The sequence below is a fragment of the Schistosoma mansoni genome, chromosome 1 (genome assembly GCF_000237925.1).
Source record: "Schistosoma mansoni strain Puerto Rico chromosome 1, complete genome".
NCBI classification, from domain to species: domain Eukaryota; kingdom Metazoa; phylum Platyhelminthes; class Trematoda; order Strigeidida; family Schistosomatidae; genus Schistosoma; species Schistosoma mansoni.
The window spans coordinates 50,320,861-50,337,333 of record NC_031495.1 but is presented as its reverse complement, the minus strand read 5'-3'; the positions used below and the strand labels follow the sequence as shown (position 1 = coordinate 50,337,333).

The 16,473-nt window shown below is 31.3% G+C and overlaps 1 protein-coding gene and 1 non-coding gene across 2 annotated transcripts in view; both read right to left on the bottom strand.

Annotated features, from left to right (window-relative positions):
• Window positions 1–12,662, bottom strand: part of Smp_148740 (hypothetical protein) — a gene marked incomplete at both ends in the record, with an annotated part of 153,904 nt that extends 141,242 nt beyond the window's left edge. Inside the window, 3 exons of the mRNA XM_018794744.1 lie at window positions 8,242–8,414; window positions 10,782–10,903; window positions 12,617–12,662. Coding sequence (XP_018649125.1) covers window positions 8,242–8,414; window positions 10,782–10,903; window positions 12,617–12,662 — 341 coding nt within the window. The remainder of the gene's footprint in view (window positions 1–8,241; window positions 8,415–10,781; window positions 10,904–12,616) is intronic.
• Smp_tRNA_01007_Pseudo_TTG.1.1 lies at window positions 1,327–1,393 on the bottom strand. Its single transcript has one exon. It is a non-coding gene (tRNA).
• Window positions 12,663–16,473: the final 3,811 nt, after the last annotated feature.

Sequence of the window (16,473 nt, the reverse complement as noted above, 5' to 3'; positions counted from 1 at the left end):
ATATTCTAACAAATAAAAATTCACACTACAGTACAGTACACTATAACGAATATTGTTATGAATGATTGTCACATGGAAATAAAAATAAATATCATACTGAATAAAAATAACCTAAAGTGAAAATGTGATTCGGCATTTTCTTTTAGATCATCCTAACGCTATAATCAGTATTCAATCGAATAATTTACATAAATAATAATTCTTGATTGAGATTGTAAATCGATTGATGTTAGACTATCATTGTTTATAGTCATAGCACGCACGAAGTAAAAGTACTGGTGGCAAGGCATATAAAAAGGAGTTATCTACTAGAGCAGCACTTAAGAGTGCACCAGCCACTGGTGGGGTTAAGAAACATCATCTTTATCGTCCGGGAACAGTTAGACATTAACACCGTTTGATCCAGGCTCAATGGTCTAGAGGTTATGCGTTCGCGAATTCCATGTGCGGGATCGTGGATGAGCACTGTTGAAGAGTCTCATCCTAGGACGACACTGCCGTTCAATGCTTTCAGGTTTTCAATGATGGTCTAACATCAACTTAACAATTTCCACAACCTTATACTGAAAATAATAATTCATGATGACTAAGTAGTAGTCATGAATCAGCTAATAACGAAGCATGAATCTATTTTACTTAGTGTGATCGTTTAGTTTTACGACACAATATACACAATAACAGTTAACAGAAAACTTTTTTTACAAATAAACAAATTACTTTAATTAACAACAGATGATTGAACAAACAATCAAAAAAATAGAAGTGTCAATTTACATAATAAATGCTTATAACACCGCAATTATTGATTTTCTTTTCATAAGTTAACACTATACATATATAATCACAGTGTTTTAACTAATTACATAAGCTTCTTTTAATACTTTTTTTTAATTAATTCTAAGAAAAATGGAATGTACAAATTACAGTTTTACGCTTACACTTTCCAAATTTTAGTTCATACAGAAAAAAAATAAAGTAACATATGCTTCTATTGTCTAATATGTGTATATCAATCAAATATGAAATTTCAAACAAAAACACAAAAAAAACTGTTGTCAGGTAATTTCACGTAACACCTTTATTTCATTCTTTAACACATATTTGTAGATTGTAGATTTCACTGTCATTTACATACTACTATCCTATATGAAGCCAGTGGAGGGAAAAATACTAGAAAATGGTTTAACTAAAAGTTTAACATGTAAATGATAAACAATTTATATGTAGGCAGGGATGGATAGTGGCTAACATTGGAATCCAATTTGACGCGCGTTTCGCCATATTTGGGACTCGTCAGCTGGATGTACCTGCATCTCAGAGTTAATGTTCACTCTGGGACTCGAACCCAGTACCTCTCGCTTCAAACGCCGTCGCGTTATCCACTTAGCTACTGAGTCCTGATAGCCACTTGCTTGTACATGGGGTGAAGTTTAAATTCACTTAGTATTACTTGTTTGAATCTTCTCATTGATGCTTAGGATTGGAACTGGCCAGTCTCTTACTGGCATATGTAGGATATTGGTCATCAGTAAATATACATTGAAATGTAATAATAAAACAGAATGTAATTATATCATCCTAATAGTCAATAATCAGTTTATACTATGATAGTACAATATTAAATGAAATGTTTTCATAAGTAAATAATATTCCAAATTATTGAAATAGTCCTAATTCAAAAATTAGAAGTAAAAAGATGTTTGAATGAACTTAAAACAGATGTCGCATAAATTTACAACTTCGGTAATTCCAACGTTTTTTCTCGATTCTCTGATCAGAACTTTATGAGAGTAATCAAAGTGGTCGAAATTAAACCAATTCAAAGACATAGTCGAATCACATTCAGAAGTTGATCTTGTTCATTATATGAAAATGAGTTTTTTTTAGTCTGAAAATATCGCAATTAATGGGTAAGTATACGTATGTTGTTTTTGGTAAGACACATACCATTGGTTTTATGATAAGTGCAATGAATGTCATAACAAAGAAGAATGCATATGATAACATGCATCATTCCCTCCACTGCAATATAAACAAAATTTGCATGAAATAATTCGTTCGTAGTATGAATACTAGGAAATTCCGAAAATTATTGCTCAGTGGTTTAGTCAAGAATCATCTTCAATGCGCTCAATTTTGATAATATTTTGAAAGAAGAAGCTCAGATTAGATGGTTGGTAAAAGCTTTGTAAGAAATACTTTGCAACTTATGAGTTTTTGAAGACTTTTAATAATAAAAATTTTGCCTTAAGCCATGTTAAGATTAGAGCCTGTCTTATTGTAGTGTACACTACCCAGATGATTGCTTCTAAGTAGTACATTTCAGAACTTAACCTCAAAGTCAGACAGAGTTAAGAGTTTCGGCACAGCGAAAACACGGTGTTGGTAAAACACTTGAAAACCAGACTAGAAGATAGTGTAGATTACAAATCACACTGAAAAATGCAGCCAGACTGAGTACCTTCTTCTACAAGCGCCCTACAATAAGAACGGTTAATAAAGACAGATTGCTTGAATTCGCCACATCTATGTATATTTAGCAATTCAACTGCTCCTATGGAGCCAGTTACATAGGGCGTCAACGAATAATAGAACACTATCCGTCGTGGTTGAGCAAAGGACAAGTAAAAGTGGTTAAGAGTTCTATTCTCGCCCACTTGGTGGACACAGGTCATCAAGTTGAACTGAATAAAGCTTTTAAGGTTATCTACTATATTACATCAAATTTGCCGCATGCTTTACGTTCGTCTTTTGCACATAGCTGAAGCCATCTCAACCGATGTTCACAAACCAAACCTTTGTATCCCAAATAAGTTTGTACAACCAATCTCGCTACCCTGGCCATCGGTATAGCGGAGTCTGTGGCAGAACTTTGGTAAACAATTTTCGTATTCTTTCCATTTTCGTATTTTACTTATTCTCTACATACGTCTCTCGATTCTTACATAACTACTATATTACTGGCCATTGATCAAAATATTTTGTTGGTTCTTTCTTCTCTTTTTACACATTATACAACGTAGCAACAGCTTGATTTTAGAATAATTACTTTGATTATTATTAATCTTCTTTCTTCCAATTAATAATCAATATGTCATTATGTAATTAATACGTAACGTATATACTAGATGATTGTTACTTCTTTATTGTGAATTATATATGTATTAGCGTAGAGCAATGATGAAAAACTAAGTTAAAAGAAATTTCTTCGCTCGATTCATTCCTTTTTATTTATCAGTTGTGTGATCGTTTAACAAGACCAATATTTTTCTAGACGTATCGTCCCAATTATCATCACAAAAGACATTTACTACTTCCTAAAAATTGTCATCTAGTTTCGAACGTAATATTTCAACATTACTTTTACAAAGAAATTTTTAAAGTTATCCTGAAATTTCATGGCATAATAGTGACAGTTCACTCCCAGAGAAGATAAATTCGAAGTTTTCTAATCGAAAAATCGTATCTCCATAAGATATCAGGTCTCAGACTCGGTTTCTTCTGTGCATATCGTCAAACAGTCGTGAATAGTAACTGCTGTGTTGTTTACCATGATTAAACATAGTTTGTTAAAAAAAGGCTCACAAAAATTTTACAATTATATCCTTTTCTCTATGTACTCAAACCAATATAAGAACATTTACAGATCTCAAGCATTATATGATATAAAATCCGTCTTTATTCATTCAAAGCTTGGAAATAACTTTAATGGAGACAAAAGTTTTATGCAATTCACACGTTTTATTATATTCGTGTTACAAGTAAATTCAACTACATCAAAGCTAAAATTTGATTCTATCGTACAGAATTTCGTTTTCATATAAGTGTAATCAGATAAAGCCTGTAGGATATACTATATGAAATTTGTACTGTTATGCTAAAGTTTTATTTTTAACTGAAATAAAGCAACATCTTGAAAAAGATACTTTGTGAATATCTAGATTCAAATTTATGTTTTGATTTTTTGTTGTCTTGATAAAAATTTGAGTTTTATTTTGATGGTTTTAAACTACAAGTGACATAGTCAGTTTACAACTTATGAATACAAAATTTCTTTTATTAAAGCTAAATGTTTAACTAGAATTGTTTTCGAATGAAGAGAATATTTTTTAAACTTTAAATACTTCACACCAGCAGATAGATAGAAGAGGAGAACAAGATGGGGATCAGAGGATAAGGTATATCAGCATCATGTTAGATGGACTTTTAAACATTGTAGACATAGTTTATAAGATGAAAATATCTTCCAAAAATAAGATATGAACGAATATCGAAGGCCGAAAAGATGATAGAGAACAAATCCGGGGGTATACAGATTGATGGTATTGTCAACCAACGTTTTCAATAATAGATCCTGGTTACCTTCCGGATCCAAATACAGAAGAATACAACAACAAAAATGGATGGATTTGACGGCTACAAATTTCAATCCCCCAATTTTTATATTTGTTTGGCTATCTTAACCTTTCTTACAACCTACTTGTGATAGGCAATGATTTCATTTGCGAAACATAATTCCGGCCAACCGAAATGGAGTGCAAAAATTTGTAAACTATAAAAATCTAGTAAAACATGTATTATTAATTAAGTGATATGAAATTTCAACCCACTGTTATCGTCTTAAACTGCAGTGCTGGATAACTTGAGTTCAAGTTCCGTGGAACCATCGATTCCCACAAAAATGCACATGCGCTTTAATAAATAAATATCATCTGGCCCGAAGCCTAGGTTCATAGCTCATATTACTTACTTACTTACGCCTGTTACTCCCAATGGAGCATAGGCCGCCGACCAGCTTTCTCCAACCCACTCTGTCCTGGGCTTCCTTTCTAGTTCTATCCAGTTCTTGTTCATTCTTCTCATGTCTGTCTCAATTTCTCGGCGTAATGTGTTCTTTGGTCTTCCTCTTCTCCTTTGACCTTCAGGATTCCATGTGAGGGCTTGTCTTGTGACGCGATTGGGTGCTTTCCTCACTGTGTGCCCAATCCACTTCCAGCGATTCTTCCTGATTTCTTCCTCTGCTGGAATCTGGTTTGTTGTCTCCCACAGTAACTTGTTGCTGATAGTGTCTGGCCATCGGATCCGAAGTATCTTGCGTAGACAGCTGTTGATGAACACTTGTATCTTCTGGATAATGGCTTTCGTAGTTCTCCACGTCTCCGCCCCATACAGTAGAACTGTCTTCACATTTGTATTGAAAATTCTAACCTTGGTGTTGGTTGACAATTGCTTTGAGCTCCAGATGTTTTTCAGTTGTAGGTATGCCGCTCTTGTTTTGCCGATCCTCGCCCTCACATCTGCATCTGATCCACCGTGTTCATCAATGATTCTGCCCAGATATGGAAAGGTTTCCACATCTTCCAAAGCTTCTCCGTCAAGTGTGATTGGATTGGTGCATATTGTATTGTATCGGAGAGTCTTGCTTTTCCCTTTGTTTATATTGAGACCTACTGCTGCCGAGGCTGCTGCTACACTGGTCGTTTTCTCCTGCATTTGTTGTTGCGTGTGTGATAGAAGAGCCAGATCATCTGCGAAGTCTAAATCGTCAAGCTGCATCCTGCCTGTCCACTGTATCCCGTGATTTCCTCCAGATGTTGACGTCTTCATGATCCAGTCGATCACCAGGAGAAAGAGAAAGGGTGAGAGTAAGCAACCTTGCCTAACACCGGTCTTTACTTGAAACGAGTCAGTGAGTTGTCCTCCGTGGACGATTTGGCAGTTTAGTCCATCATAGGAGTTCCGTATGATATTTACTATCTTCTCAGGCACGCCGTAGTGTCGAAGAAGCCTCCATAGTGTCGTCCTGTCCACGCTATCAAATGCCTTCTCGTAGTCGATGAAGTTGATGTAGAGTGATGAGTTCCATTCGATTGATTGTTCCACAATGATCCGCAGAGTTGCGATTTGATCTGTGCACGATCTATCCTTACGAAATCCAGCTTGTTGATCTCGAAGTTGGGCGTCCACGGAATCCTTCATCCTGTTTAACAATACTCTGTTGAAGACTTTTCCTGGTATTGAGAGGAGAGTGATGCCCCTGTAGTTGTCACACTTGCTGAGATCGCCTTTCTTTGGTATCTTGATCAGAAGTCCTTTTTTCCAGTCTGATAGCTCATATTAGATTGCTAATAAATAAATCATATGTAGTAGCGAAACTTTGTAATGAGTTTTATCTCACATAATGGGTTAAGAACAGTTATGGATAATTTTAAGTCGATCATTTATTCTTTGAAGAAGTGGCTTACACTGAGTCAGGAAACGCCAGGAAATCTAACTTTATTATTCATTGGTATATTACAACAATATTGTTTTTTTTATTTATAACAATCTACCCCATGCTCAATTTCTTTGAAATTGTGAAGTTAAACTTTGGTAATGATATCTACAAACTCTTTATTAATCGGTTAGTGATTGTGTTTTAAAAAGAAATACTGATAATAACCAAATAGTAGAAATAGACATAATTTATTGAAGAAAAAAAAACTATTACATAAGCTTTGTTTAATGATTTAATAGAAGCCTAATAAGGAGAGTAATGTACAAATAGAAAACAGTTTTAGTCAAATATCTCATAAATTGTAACAAAGAATATAATATCAATGTTACATGTTATTCATGTTAGTTTTCAAGAATAAGATCGTAATGATGATTTATTCAGAGATAAAGTAACTCTATATATATTGATTATGATAAAATAGTGATATTTAGAATCAATGTGCAGGTTAAACTCAAAGTGTACAAATATTTCAACACTTTTATAAAATGCAAATTACAATGACTAGTAAAGGTGTTTGTTAGTACCATCTCAACAAAAACATGTTACCCTTCACTAAATACTTCAAATTCCAGAAAATGTATTTTCCAATAGAATAACTACAGTATATTAATAGATTGAATATAGTTACGACTAATTCGTAATAAGTCCATTTCACAGTATAAGACATGAAAATACAATAGATATTTCGGGTGGATAATAAATACTAGTGTCCGACTATTATTTGTAATAATTTCAGTATCTCATATATTAAAAAAGAACTGTAATTATTTAAACTGAAATGCTTAGCAACTCACTAGGAACAAAGTTAATAAAAAAACTGATTTTTATAGAGCTCTTCATAATACATTAGATGTTTATAATCAGGAAAGACATATCTATCAAGATATATGAGTGGACAACTTTATTTGTATAAAATCTTATTCTAAGTAGTTGTAAATTATGATTATTTTTACAAAAAAAAGTAATGTCAAGTACGTAAACTTATTTTTCCGCAATAAAGCGTTATCTGTTTGAAAAACTGTTTTTATACGGAGGAATTTATTTCAGGAAAAACTTACAAAATATTGTTAAGTTACATTTTAAAATGGCTGCCAAACAGAGTAGATAACAATCTATCACGCTATAACATGATATAACATACAAAGTGAGCTCGTAAATTTGTTTTGTCACCTCATGGAACAGATTGTTATTTGTGGAACACGTATGAAATTATTTTTTTTAAAGTATACTACATAAATGACTTAGTCACCTTAGGATTACAAAGTATTTGAAGTCTACAACCATAGTCCATCTACCGATGAGATAAAATAAGGTCAATATTTTGACATATGTCTAACAAAATCATATTACTTCCAACTACAATTAAAAACACAAACAAACGACAAACATCTACCTTATTTATAAACAGTGTCATTTTAATGTGAAAATTTATTTAAGATATAATCTTGTCCAAAAAAAGAAAAGTACTCGACAGTACTAGGTTTTGAAAGAATATAGTTTTACTTAGACCTTTTCTTTGATTTGTACAGTACGAATGCTTTGTTTAAAAAGCATACTTATAAAAGAAAACATTCAACTGTTTAAAGCAACTTCATTTTCAAGATTGTAAATATCTGAACTTTGACAAGAAATTCATCTGAAAACTTCCGCTTCGGTATTGTTCATAATGCAAAACAATACATATATATTAAGATTTAGTGTATACACCAATGAGAAATAGTGTTAAAGGATGACCTATTCAGTTTGTAGAGTTTTATGTCTACGTTTCGCTTCATATACACAAGGCTATGATGAGAAACAATTTTTAATCCAATGTAACACAGAATAAAGTTGATGAATAGTTAATCGAACAATAAAATAAATACTTATTTTAATAAGCATTCATGCGATAAATAAACTTGAAATTATTTCCTAGAATAGAAATTTATAATTTATCAATACTATGAAGATATACATGAACTGACCTGCAAAACTGGTTGGCAATCTGCAGTAATGGTTGTTTCAATCGAAATGCATAAGTTCCTGGTGAAGCATTTAAAATAACATCATTCACTCCATCATAATTAATATCTTCATATATTGGATAAAGATTCAGTTCAGATAATTCAACGTTTACATGAATTCCAGAATTTCTTATCTGTTAATAGATTTGATAGTAAGTAGAAAACAACTTTTTAATCAAGTCAATATTATGAAGATCGATTGAAAAGAAAATATTTCATACAGTTTTTCAAATTTTTAAATCTTAACAAAGCAAGAACAATGACATTAGTGAAATTATATGAATCTATATAGTTTACGGACTATCTTCAACTTCTTACAACCTATATGCAACTCTATAAAACTTTTCAAAATTATTATGTCACTGCTCATAGCAATAATAAAATATGGATAAATTCACGACATATGTCACCTTCAATTATGTCTGTTAGTGTATACATACATAAAACAGTACATATACTGAAATAATAGGAAAGAAAGTTGAGGGCTGTATTGCTGAACGTATTACACACAAGCTGATATCATTTTCATTATGTTAGCTGCTCATCACTTACTTGACAGTGGACATAATAATGACTCTACAAAACCTCTCGATATAATCAACAAACAAAGGGATTGAAATGTATCGTATATTACTGGAACCATTGTTATCAAAAGAATCAAACTAATTTTATGCATTCTAAAAGACATAGTCATCAGTCTTGTTTGCTTTAGTGACTTCAGTTTTAAGAGTTTACTCAATAATCTTAGCTATATTTTTTTATTGTTATTTTCTATCTTCTTAATTATATATACGTAGCAGCGATGGTGGTAAGAAACTTATGGAGAATTAAAAAAACACAACAATACAACAAACAAAAACAGTTAATCAGAGGAAATCACACAATAATGACACTAAATTAGATGTGATAATTATTTGAAGAAACATATAAGAAAAACTAATTGAAATCACATTGTGGTGTTGGTTGCTTATAACCACATATATAGTAAATGATGATGGTCAGGCATAAAATGTATTTCACTAGAAGATAGATAATGAAAAGACGAAAACGAAACGCGATTGGTATGAAAATGCATGAACAATGATAATCGAAGACTATGGACTGATATTTACAGAAGGAATGGCCAAGTTTGAGACAATCGACCGATAGTTTGCAAATTAACCGTTTACTGTACGGTTGTAAGATGTTAGTGAGATAGTCTGTAATTTTCGTATCAAATACATTCGATTGTCCCCACTCGTGTTCTCATTCACTACAACATGAGCACATTACTTCAGGTCATCTTTAATTAAGGTCTTTATCCTATTATTTCAGTTTTATACATGAAGCAATTTCAAATATCATTTATAATTTTTCCACACTTAAAACGAATCGTAAAAATATCACAAAAATTAACTATAAGAATTATAATATCAATTTGAAATTCAGACTAAACAATAGGCCTACGATTTTATTGTTGAAATCATGAGTCAATTGAAGCTAAACCACCATGGAAAACCTGGAAGCTCTGGACGGCCGTTTCAACTTATTGTGGGACTCCTCAGCAGTGATCTTAGAAATATTTTCTTGAATAACCTATTTTACAGTGAATCTATTTGTTTTAAAATGCTGTTTCCTTTTACTAATAATTACTTTGCCATACTTTCATTCATATCATTCAGTATAATTCTTTGGTTTTACGCTAATTAAAGACGAAAGTGATAAATATTTCACTGAATTTATTTAAGATACAGTCTTTAAAAAGATACATGATGTATTCAATTAGTTTCGATTTTTTTTAATTGACCCATAACTTCACGTTATAATGAAATAAGGTTGAGTGAAGATTTTCTGGATTACTTAAGTTTAAGTGCAATAATAATTTAGAGAATATATTTTGGCGTAAAATTAACCATAAAACCTAACTTGACCTGTAGTATTTATAGTAAGCACAATTAGGTAAATTGTAAAGAGAATCAGGGATTTATGTTAGCCACTAGTAACACTTTACTTTGTGTTTTCAAACTCAAGCCGATGTTATTTGATTAGCTCTTCATAATATATCGTTCGTTTGTTGAACCAAAATCATAAGAGCAACGTATTTAGTTATCTGTCTTATTTAACCAAAAAGTAGCTTTTTCATCTTAGTCTCAGGTTGAAACATCTAAATTTAATGGGTTACATGGGTTTTGAAATTGTTTTCAATAATTTATGACGTTAGTAATGCTCAAACATAAATATGAAGTGAGGAAGCAGAAACATTCAAGTCTAGACAATTGAAAAATATGCTAAAATCTCCTGACATCACACATCATTTTATAATTTTTTAAAAAAACCCGCGATTCTAATCGAAACAAACGGAATCATGTTGTTCACATAACGACTGAATTATGTAATGAAAATCCTTTCAAGTTATTGAATATAACTATTAAATTTTTTTATAACAATCATACATAAAGGAACCCCTCAAGTAGATTATTTAATAAAAAGCAGCACATATTCACTGAATGTTTTGTACTTACTGAATGGAATTTTAGAACGGAAGCAGTTTCATTTATTAAACTTGATTGGAAAATATCACTGATTGTAAGTAGATTTTCAAAAATCACATTTTCCGACACTAACAGCTTGACTGCTTCTTGATCTAAAAAAAAACAGGAAAGTAACACCGGATATAAGGAAAATTACTTGAAATTACAAATCAAACAATAATGTTGCTAAAAGTAAATAAGATTATCTATTGAGAGAATACATTACTTGTTACTTAACTTTGAGTAATTATAGCAAGCAAATATGATTATTCAATGTGTACCTGAAACACTTCATAAATCGAGCAAATCGTCTTTCATACTAGCATTTATAATTACTAACTATGCACGGATTTGGAGTACTTTTTTATCATGCAACCTATAATCTTACAAATTCTGTGCTCCTTGAACTTCACTGGACCAGGAAATGTGTTGTACTTTATCACTTTGAAATATGCATGTGTAAAATCAACTAGACCTATTCACTAGTTATTTAATGGAGTTATTCAGAGTGGATAATATGACTAAATTATTTGGTTGTTAGTTTTGAAAATATGCTTTCATACTCAGTGTAGTTGAAATTACTCAATTTAATGTATTTTATATATAAAATTTGACCAAACTGCTTACTAATGTAAAACTAACAAAATGTTTAAGAGAAAGTGTTCATTTGTTTGCTTTATAGCAACCATCCTATAATCAATTTCGATTATGGTTAATTTTGGTTGTCTTTTTTTTATTAACTTACTTAACAGACATCGTCATTTGGATAATAACAATTTGCATATTCTTTGTACTGTTATGACCACTAGAGCACATGACACTAGCCAAAATCCTGATTGCTTACGTATCATTTGATGACTCATACTCCTCCCCATATATGTATGCACGCAAATCCTATTATCTGCCTTTGTTTTGTTTTGCTGTTCCCTTATTAAATTTGACTATAAATTGCCTATGTAATTGCTTGCGCTCGCTGCTCGCTGATACTCGCTCATGTGCTTGTAAATTTCTGGTCTACGTCGTTTGACAATTAACTATAGTTGCCGCTTCTCTTTGCCTTCTGATTTTGCGCACCGTTAAGATTGGTATTATAACGGTTATCAAGGTGAACGATTAACGAAGCACGGCACTGCAGCTTCATAAGATAATTAAGGTTGTTTCTTATAAAAATGACGTTTTATTAGTTTTAAAACATTTTACTATTCTCAGTACATTCAGTAGTCAATCAAAGCTTCTGTGCCCATTTTTAATAGATCGCTGACGGGCTTAACACTGCCTTAGTAATATTGTTAATGATAAATGCCAAATTTGTCTGAGCATTGGCTAAAAAAATCCTTACTCCAAAAACTACCAAATGATATACTTCAAATAATAAAATGTGCTAAAGAGTCAATTACTTCTCAATGTTCGATATACATCATATGCAATATAACAAGTTGCACTACAATGTAACACAGACTGTATTTTCCAAGTTTAAGCTGTTTAAATGCTAGTTAAGAAATGAATTGTTTATTATCTGTGATTAACTCCAGTTTATAGAAACATTCAATGTATTGGATGTGTACTTTTTTATTCGACCAAATATCCTTTAAAAAAATATGCTTAACGACTATCAGCATATACTAAGTATCTTCATGAAAAACGTATTTTGATAAATATTTTTAAAAAAATATTTAAACAAATTTGTGTTAGGAACATGATATAAACATTCTGTTTGGAATACACAATTTTGAAAATAAATTTTTGGCGCGGTTACCAATGGTTACCTATCAGATCAACTGAAAATATAAAAAGAAATATTAAATAAACGTTTTTCATTAGCTTACTTTTTAGCCTAATTTGATACTGTTTTGTATTCCCAGTACTATTCATATTATTAATAAATATATCTGAAATGAAATAAAATTTGAAGTTTTATATGAAACAATAAAATTGTTGAGTTTATTACTTCTTAAATGAAAATTAAAAAAAATTATTTCTGCTTAATAAAATATGCATATTACTGAACTATAAAATATACGATCATGATTTGATATCATCATAAGATCTAAGATCTCATTATATTTATAAATCAATAATTTTCGTCTTCTCTAATTATCAGAAAGGGTTTTTGTGGAGATTTAGTATTTTCATAGTTGAAAGCGTGAGTCAATTGAAGCTAGACCACCAGGGATGCCGGCTGAGTGGTCTATCGGTTAAGTGCTCTGGCGCGAGACTGGTAGGTCCTGTGTTCGAATCTCGTGAGGCGAGGTCGTGGATGCGCACTACTGAGGAGTCCCACAGTAGGACGAAACGGCCATCCAGTGCTTCCATGTTTTCCCTGGTGGTCCAGCTTCAATTGACTCACGCTTTCAACGACTTTAATCATGTTATTTAAACTTAGTTAGGAATAAGTAAAGATGGATATTGGCTAGCAGTAGAATCAAGGACACGCGTTTCGTCCTACTAAAGACTCGTCAGCTGGGTGTATCTGCACCTCAGAGTTGATGTACACTCTGAGGCTCGAACCCAGTACCTTTCGCTTCATCCATCTTTGCTTATAATGATTGTGAATTAAGGCTATATCGAGGCAATACGCACAGTATGCATATATGCCAAATAGAGACTGACCAGTTGCAGTCCTAAACATCAATGGGGAGATTCAAACAAACAATACTAAACGAATTTAGTTAAGAATACTTTGGAAAATCGTTTGTGAAATTTTTTATCAACTGACTGTTTACCCAATATAGTATCGTGCTTAAAACGTTATTAGTCAAAATATAATACTATACTGAACCATATGACTAGAATTCTTTGATCCAATCATCCATGTTTATCATAAACGATTGTTGTTTCCATGTATGTTATTTATTAAAATTCATAATGCAAAATTAAAGTTTCGTACTTATTGAAAGGTGATGGACACATGTTAATTCTTTGATTTCATTTTATATACCTAAACACCTACCACATTTATCTGTACTGAAAGTAGTGAAATGTCGTAATTATTACACTACCAACTAAAGACAAGTCGAATAATATCAAGAAAATAGAGTTACAATCATTAACAGAGATACTTCATTTGATCATGAGGAAAACAATCAGATTTGAATGATAAAATGCTTTCTCAGTAACATATTAAGCAAATAAAATGCAATATTTATTTCGCATAACATTTTAGTTTGAGGAAGGTTCTGATCTATTTTAACTGGGAAAACGGCATAATAAGTCTTAGGATTATAACTATTTGTAGAATCCTATAACTTTTTACTTCTTATTTTTAAAATTGAAATATGTTAGCGTTACGTGCTATCCTATATATATTTAATTTCATAGTTGAATTCATGAATCAATTAAAGCTAGACCACTATGGAAATCCTGGAATCATCAGACGGTTGTCTCTCCTTAATATGGAACTCCTCAGCAAAGCGCATCTGTTATCCCGCACACGGAATCCAAACCCAGTATGTATCAGTCTCGTGCGCAAACACTTAACCTCTAGACCACTGAATCTGCATCCGGTGGTGTTAATGTCTAATTTCAACCAATCCACGAAATCGCGCCTTGATTTATTTATAAATTCCCTGTGTTTGTATGTGTTCTTGTCTCATGAATGTACAAGAAATATATGCTAATGACTCTTTATTCAGACAAAGGATAATTTATAAAATCTTTTTTCTTCGAAGTTATATACGATTCAGAGACTTAGTAATGAAACTATATTAATCAATAAGTAATCAATCTTATCATCAATCAGTGGATAAATTATTAATCGTTAGTAATGTAAAGAATGAAGAAAAACATTAGACAAATAAAATGTACTTTTGCTGCAAACTAATCTAATCATTAAAATAAACATCTGTAGGTCTTTGTGGCTAGGATTATGAAAGTGGTGTTTAATAGTGAGTTCAGTAAAATGCAAATAAAAGAAAGATAATTCGAAACAAAAAGGATACTATACATTTTATATTCATCTATCTATTCTCCACTTATAGTTGACGGTTCAAATTCCTTTTGGTGATAAAAAAAATATGAAATATTTTTCGTACAAAAATACTCTCTCATAATAACAAGTACCATCATTACAATTACTCTATTAAAGTGTACGTTAAATCTCACATCGAACGTAATAAAACCCTTATGTTCATTTATTACAAACAAGACAATAATAACAACAAACAATTTATTCCATTAAATCATAATAAACGAACTACCACTTCTTCCAAACTGTTATATCTACCGTGAAGAATCTATCTATGCAAAAACGGCTATATTTATTGAAATAATTTTTTTTTCTTTTTATGGTAATGACTTTTAGATACTGTAACTTCAATGCTCTATGACTAGCATAAGTAAATATGATGAAAATTGATTCAGATATGAAGTTGTTTCTTACTTTTATTAAATCTTTCGAATTATTTTAAAAGTTTGGAATTATATTTGTTAATAAGGCTATTATTGAATAGTTAATCGTTTATACATCTAATGTCTAATGAGTTTACACTTTTACTAATAAGTACTGACAAATAATATTCTGTCATCTAACTGCAGTTGAAAATATATTTATTGTTTGTTATTGGACTGTAAATTGAAGAACTACCTATAGAAATTAAAAGACTATATCAAAATGAAATCTTTTTCGTTAAGTCTTCTTTACGAATGTTTCTATGACTACCTGAGAAGATTGAAGGTAAGATGTTTTGTTGACGGTTAAATGTGAAGATTAATCAGATGTTTTAATCTTTAGATACAATCGTTGGTGTTACTGAAAGAATTCATCATCTGTAATGCAACTGAAAGATCTAGTAGAGTTTACTAAACAATAAAAATGTTTTACTGTTCAATTAAAGATCACAGTGTGTCATATTTATGTCCACTCAATTACTAGCATGGACAAATAAACAGAACAAATATAGTCACCTTTTCGAAATATAAAAGAATCACATTTAAACTAAGCAGCATTCATCAAGCGAATTCATTCCTTTTGTAAATTCAACCTGTCGGAAGATATTTGTTCACTGACGAAGCCGATGTTAATGCAGAATGTTAAAAATGTAGTGTTTTACTCAATGGAATATATATGAGGTTAGAGAACTCGTTTGTACCTCCTTCTCATTAGTTTAATTCTAACGCAAAAGCACAATATTTTGGATGTATGACAATATAGTTAATGGTAGTTTAGTGAGCATATCTACCTCAATCTTAATCCACATCGATACAATAAACAAAATACTAATTCAAAATATTATGAATGCTTAATTTAACAAGTATCAGATTAAAACATATATCACTGAGATGGAACTCCATATGCAACCAATGATCAATCACGTCCAACTGCTACTTTTATGTTGGAATGATCTCTCTCTCTCTCTCTCTCTATATATATATATATATATATATATATATATATAGGAAGAGTGCAAAAAATTGAAACTTTTAGATAACACAGTAATTCACAAAGTTCATGAATGTAGTCCACGCGCAGAGACATATCTGGTCAAGCACTTTGTCATCCTTATTAAATATGAAAAATTGAAATAACTACTGATATCAGTAACTTATATCATACGAATTTCTCCAAAAAAAAGGTGACGTTTTATTATATTTATTTACCTCAAATTATGAATTAAATAGTTTCATTTTTCTTTAATTTGTAGAAATCTTGATCTAGTGTTAGTCAGTGAAAATTAGATTTTTAGTT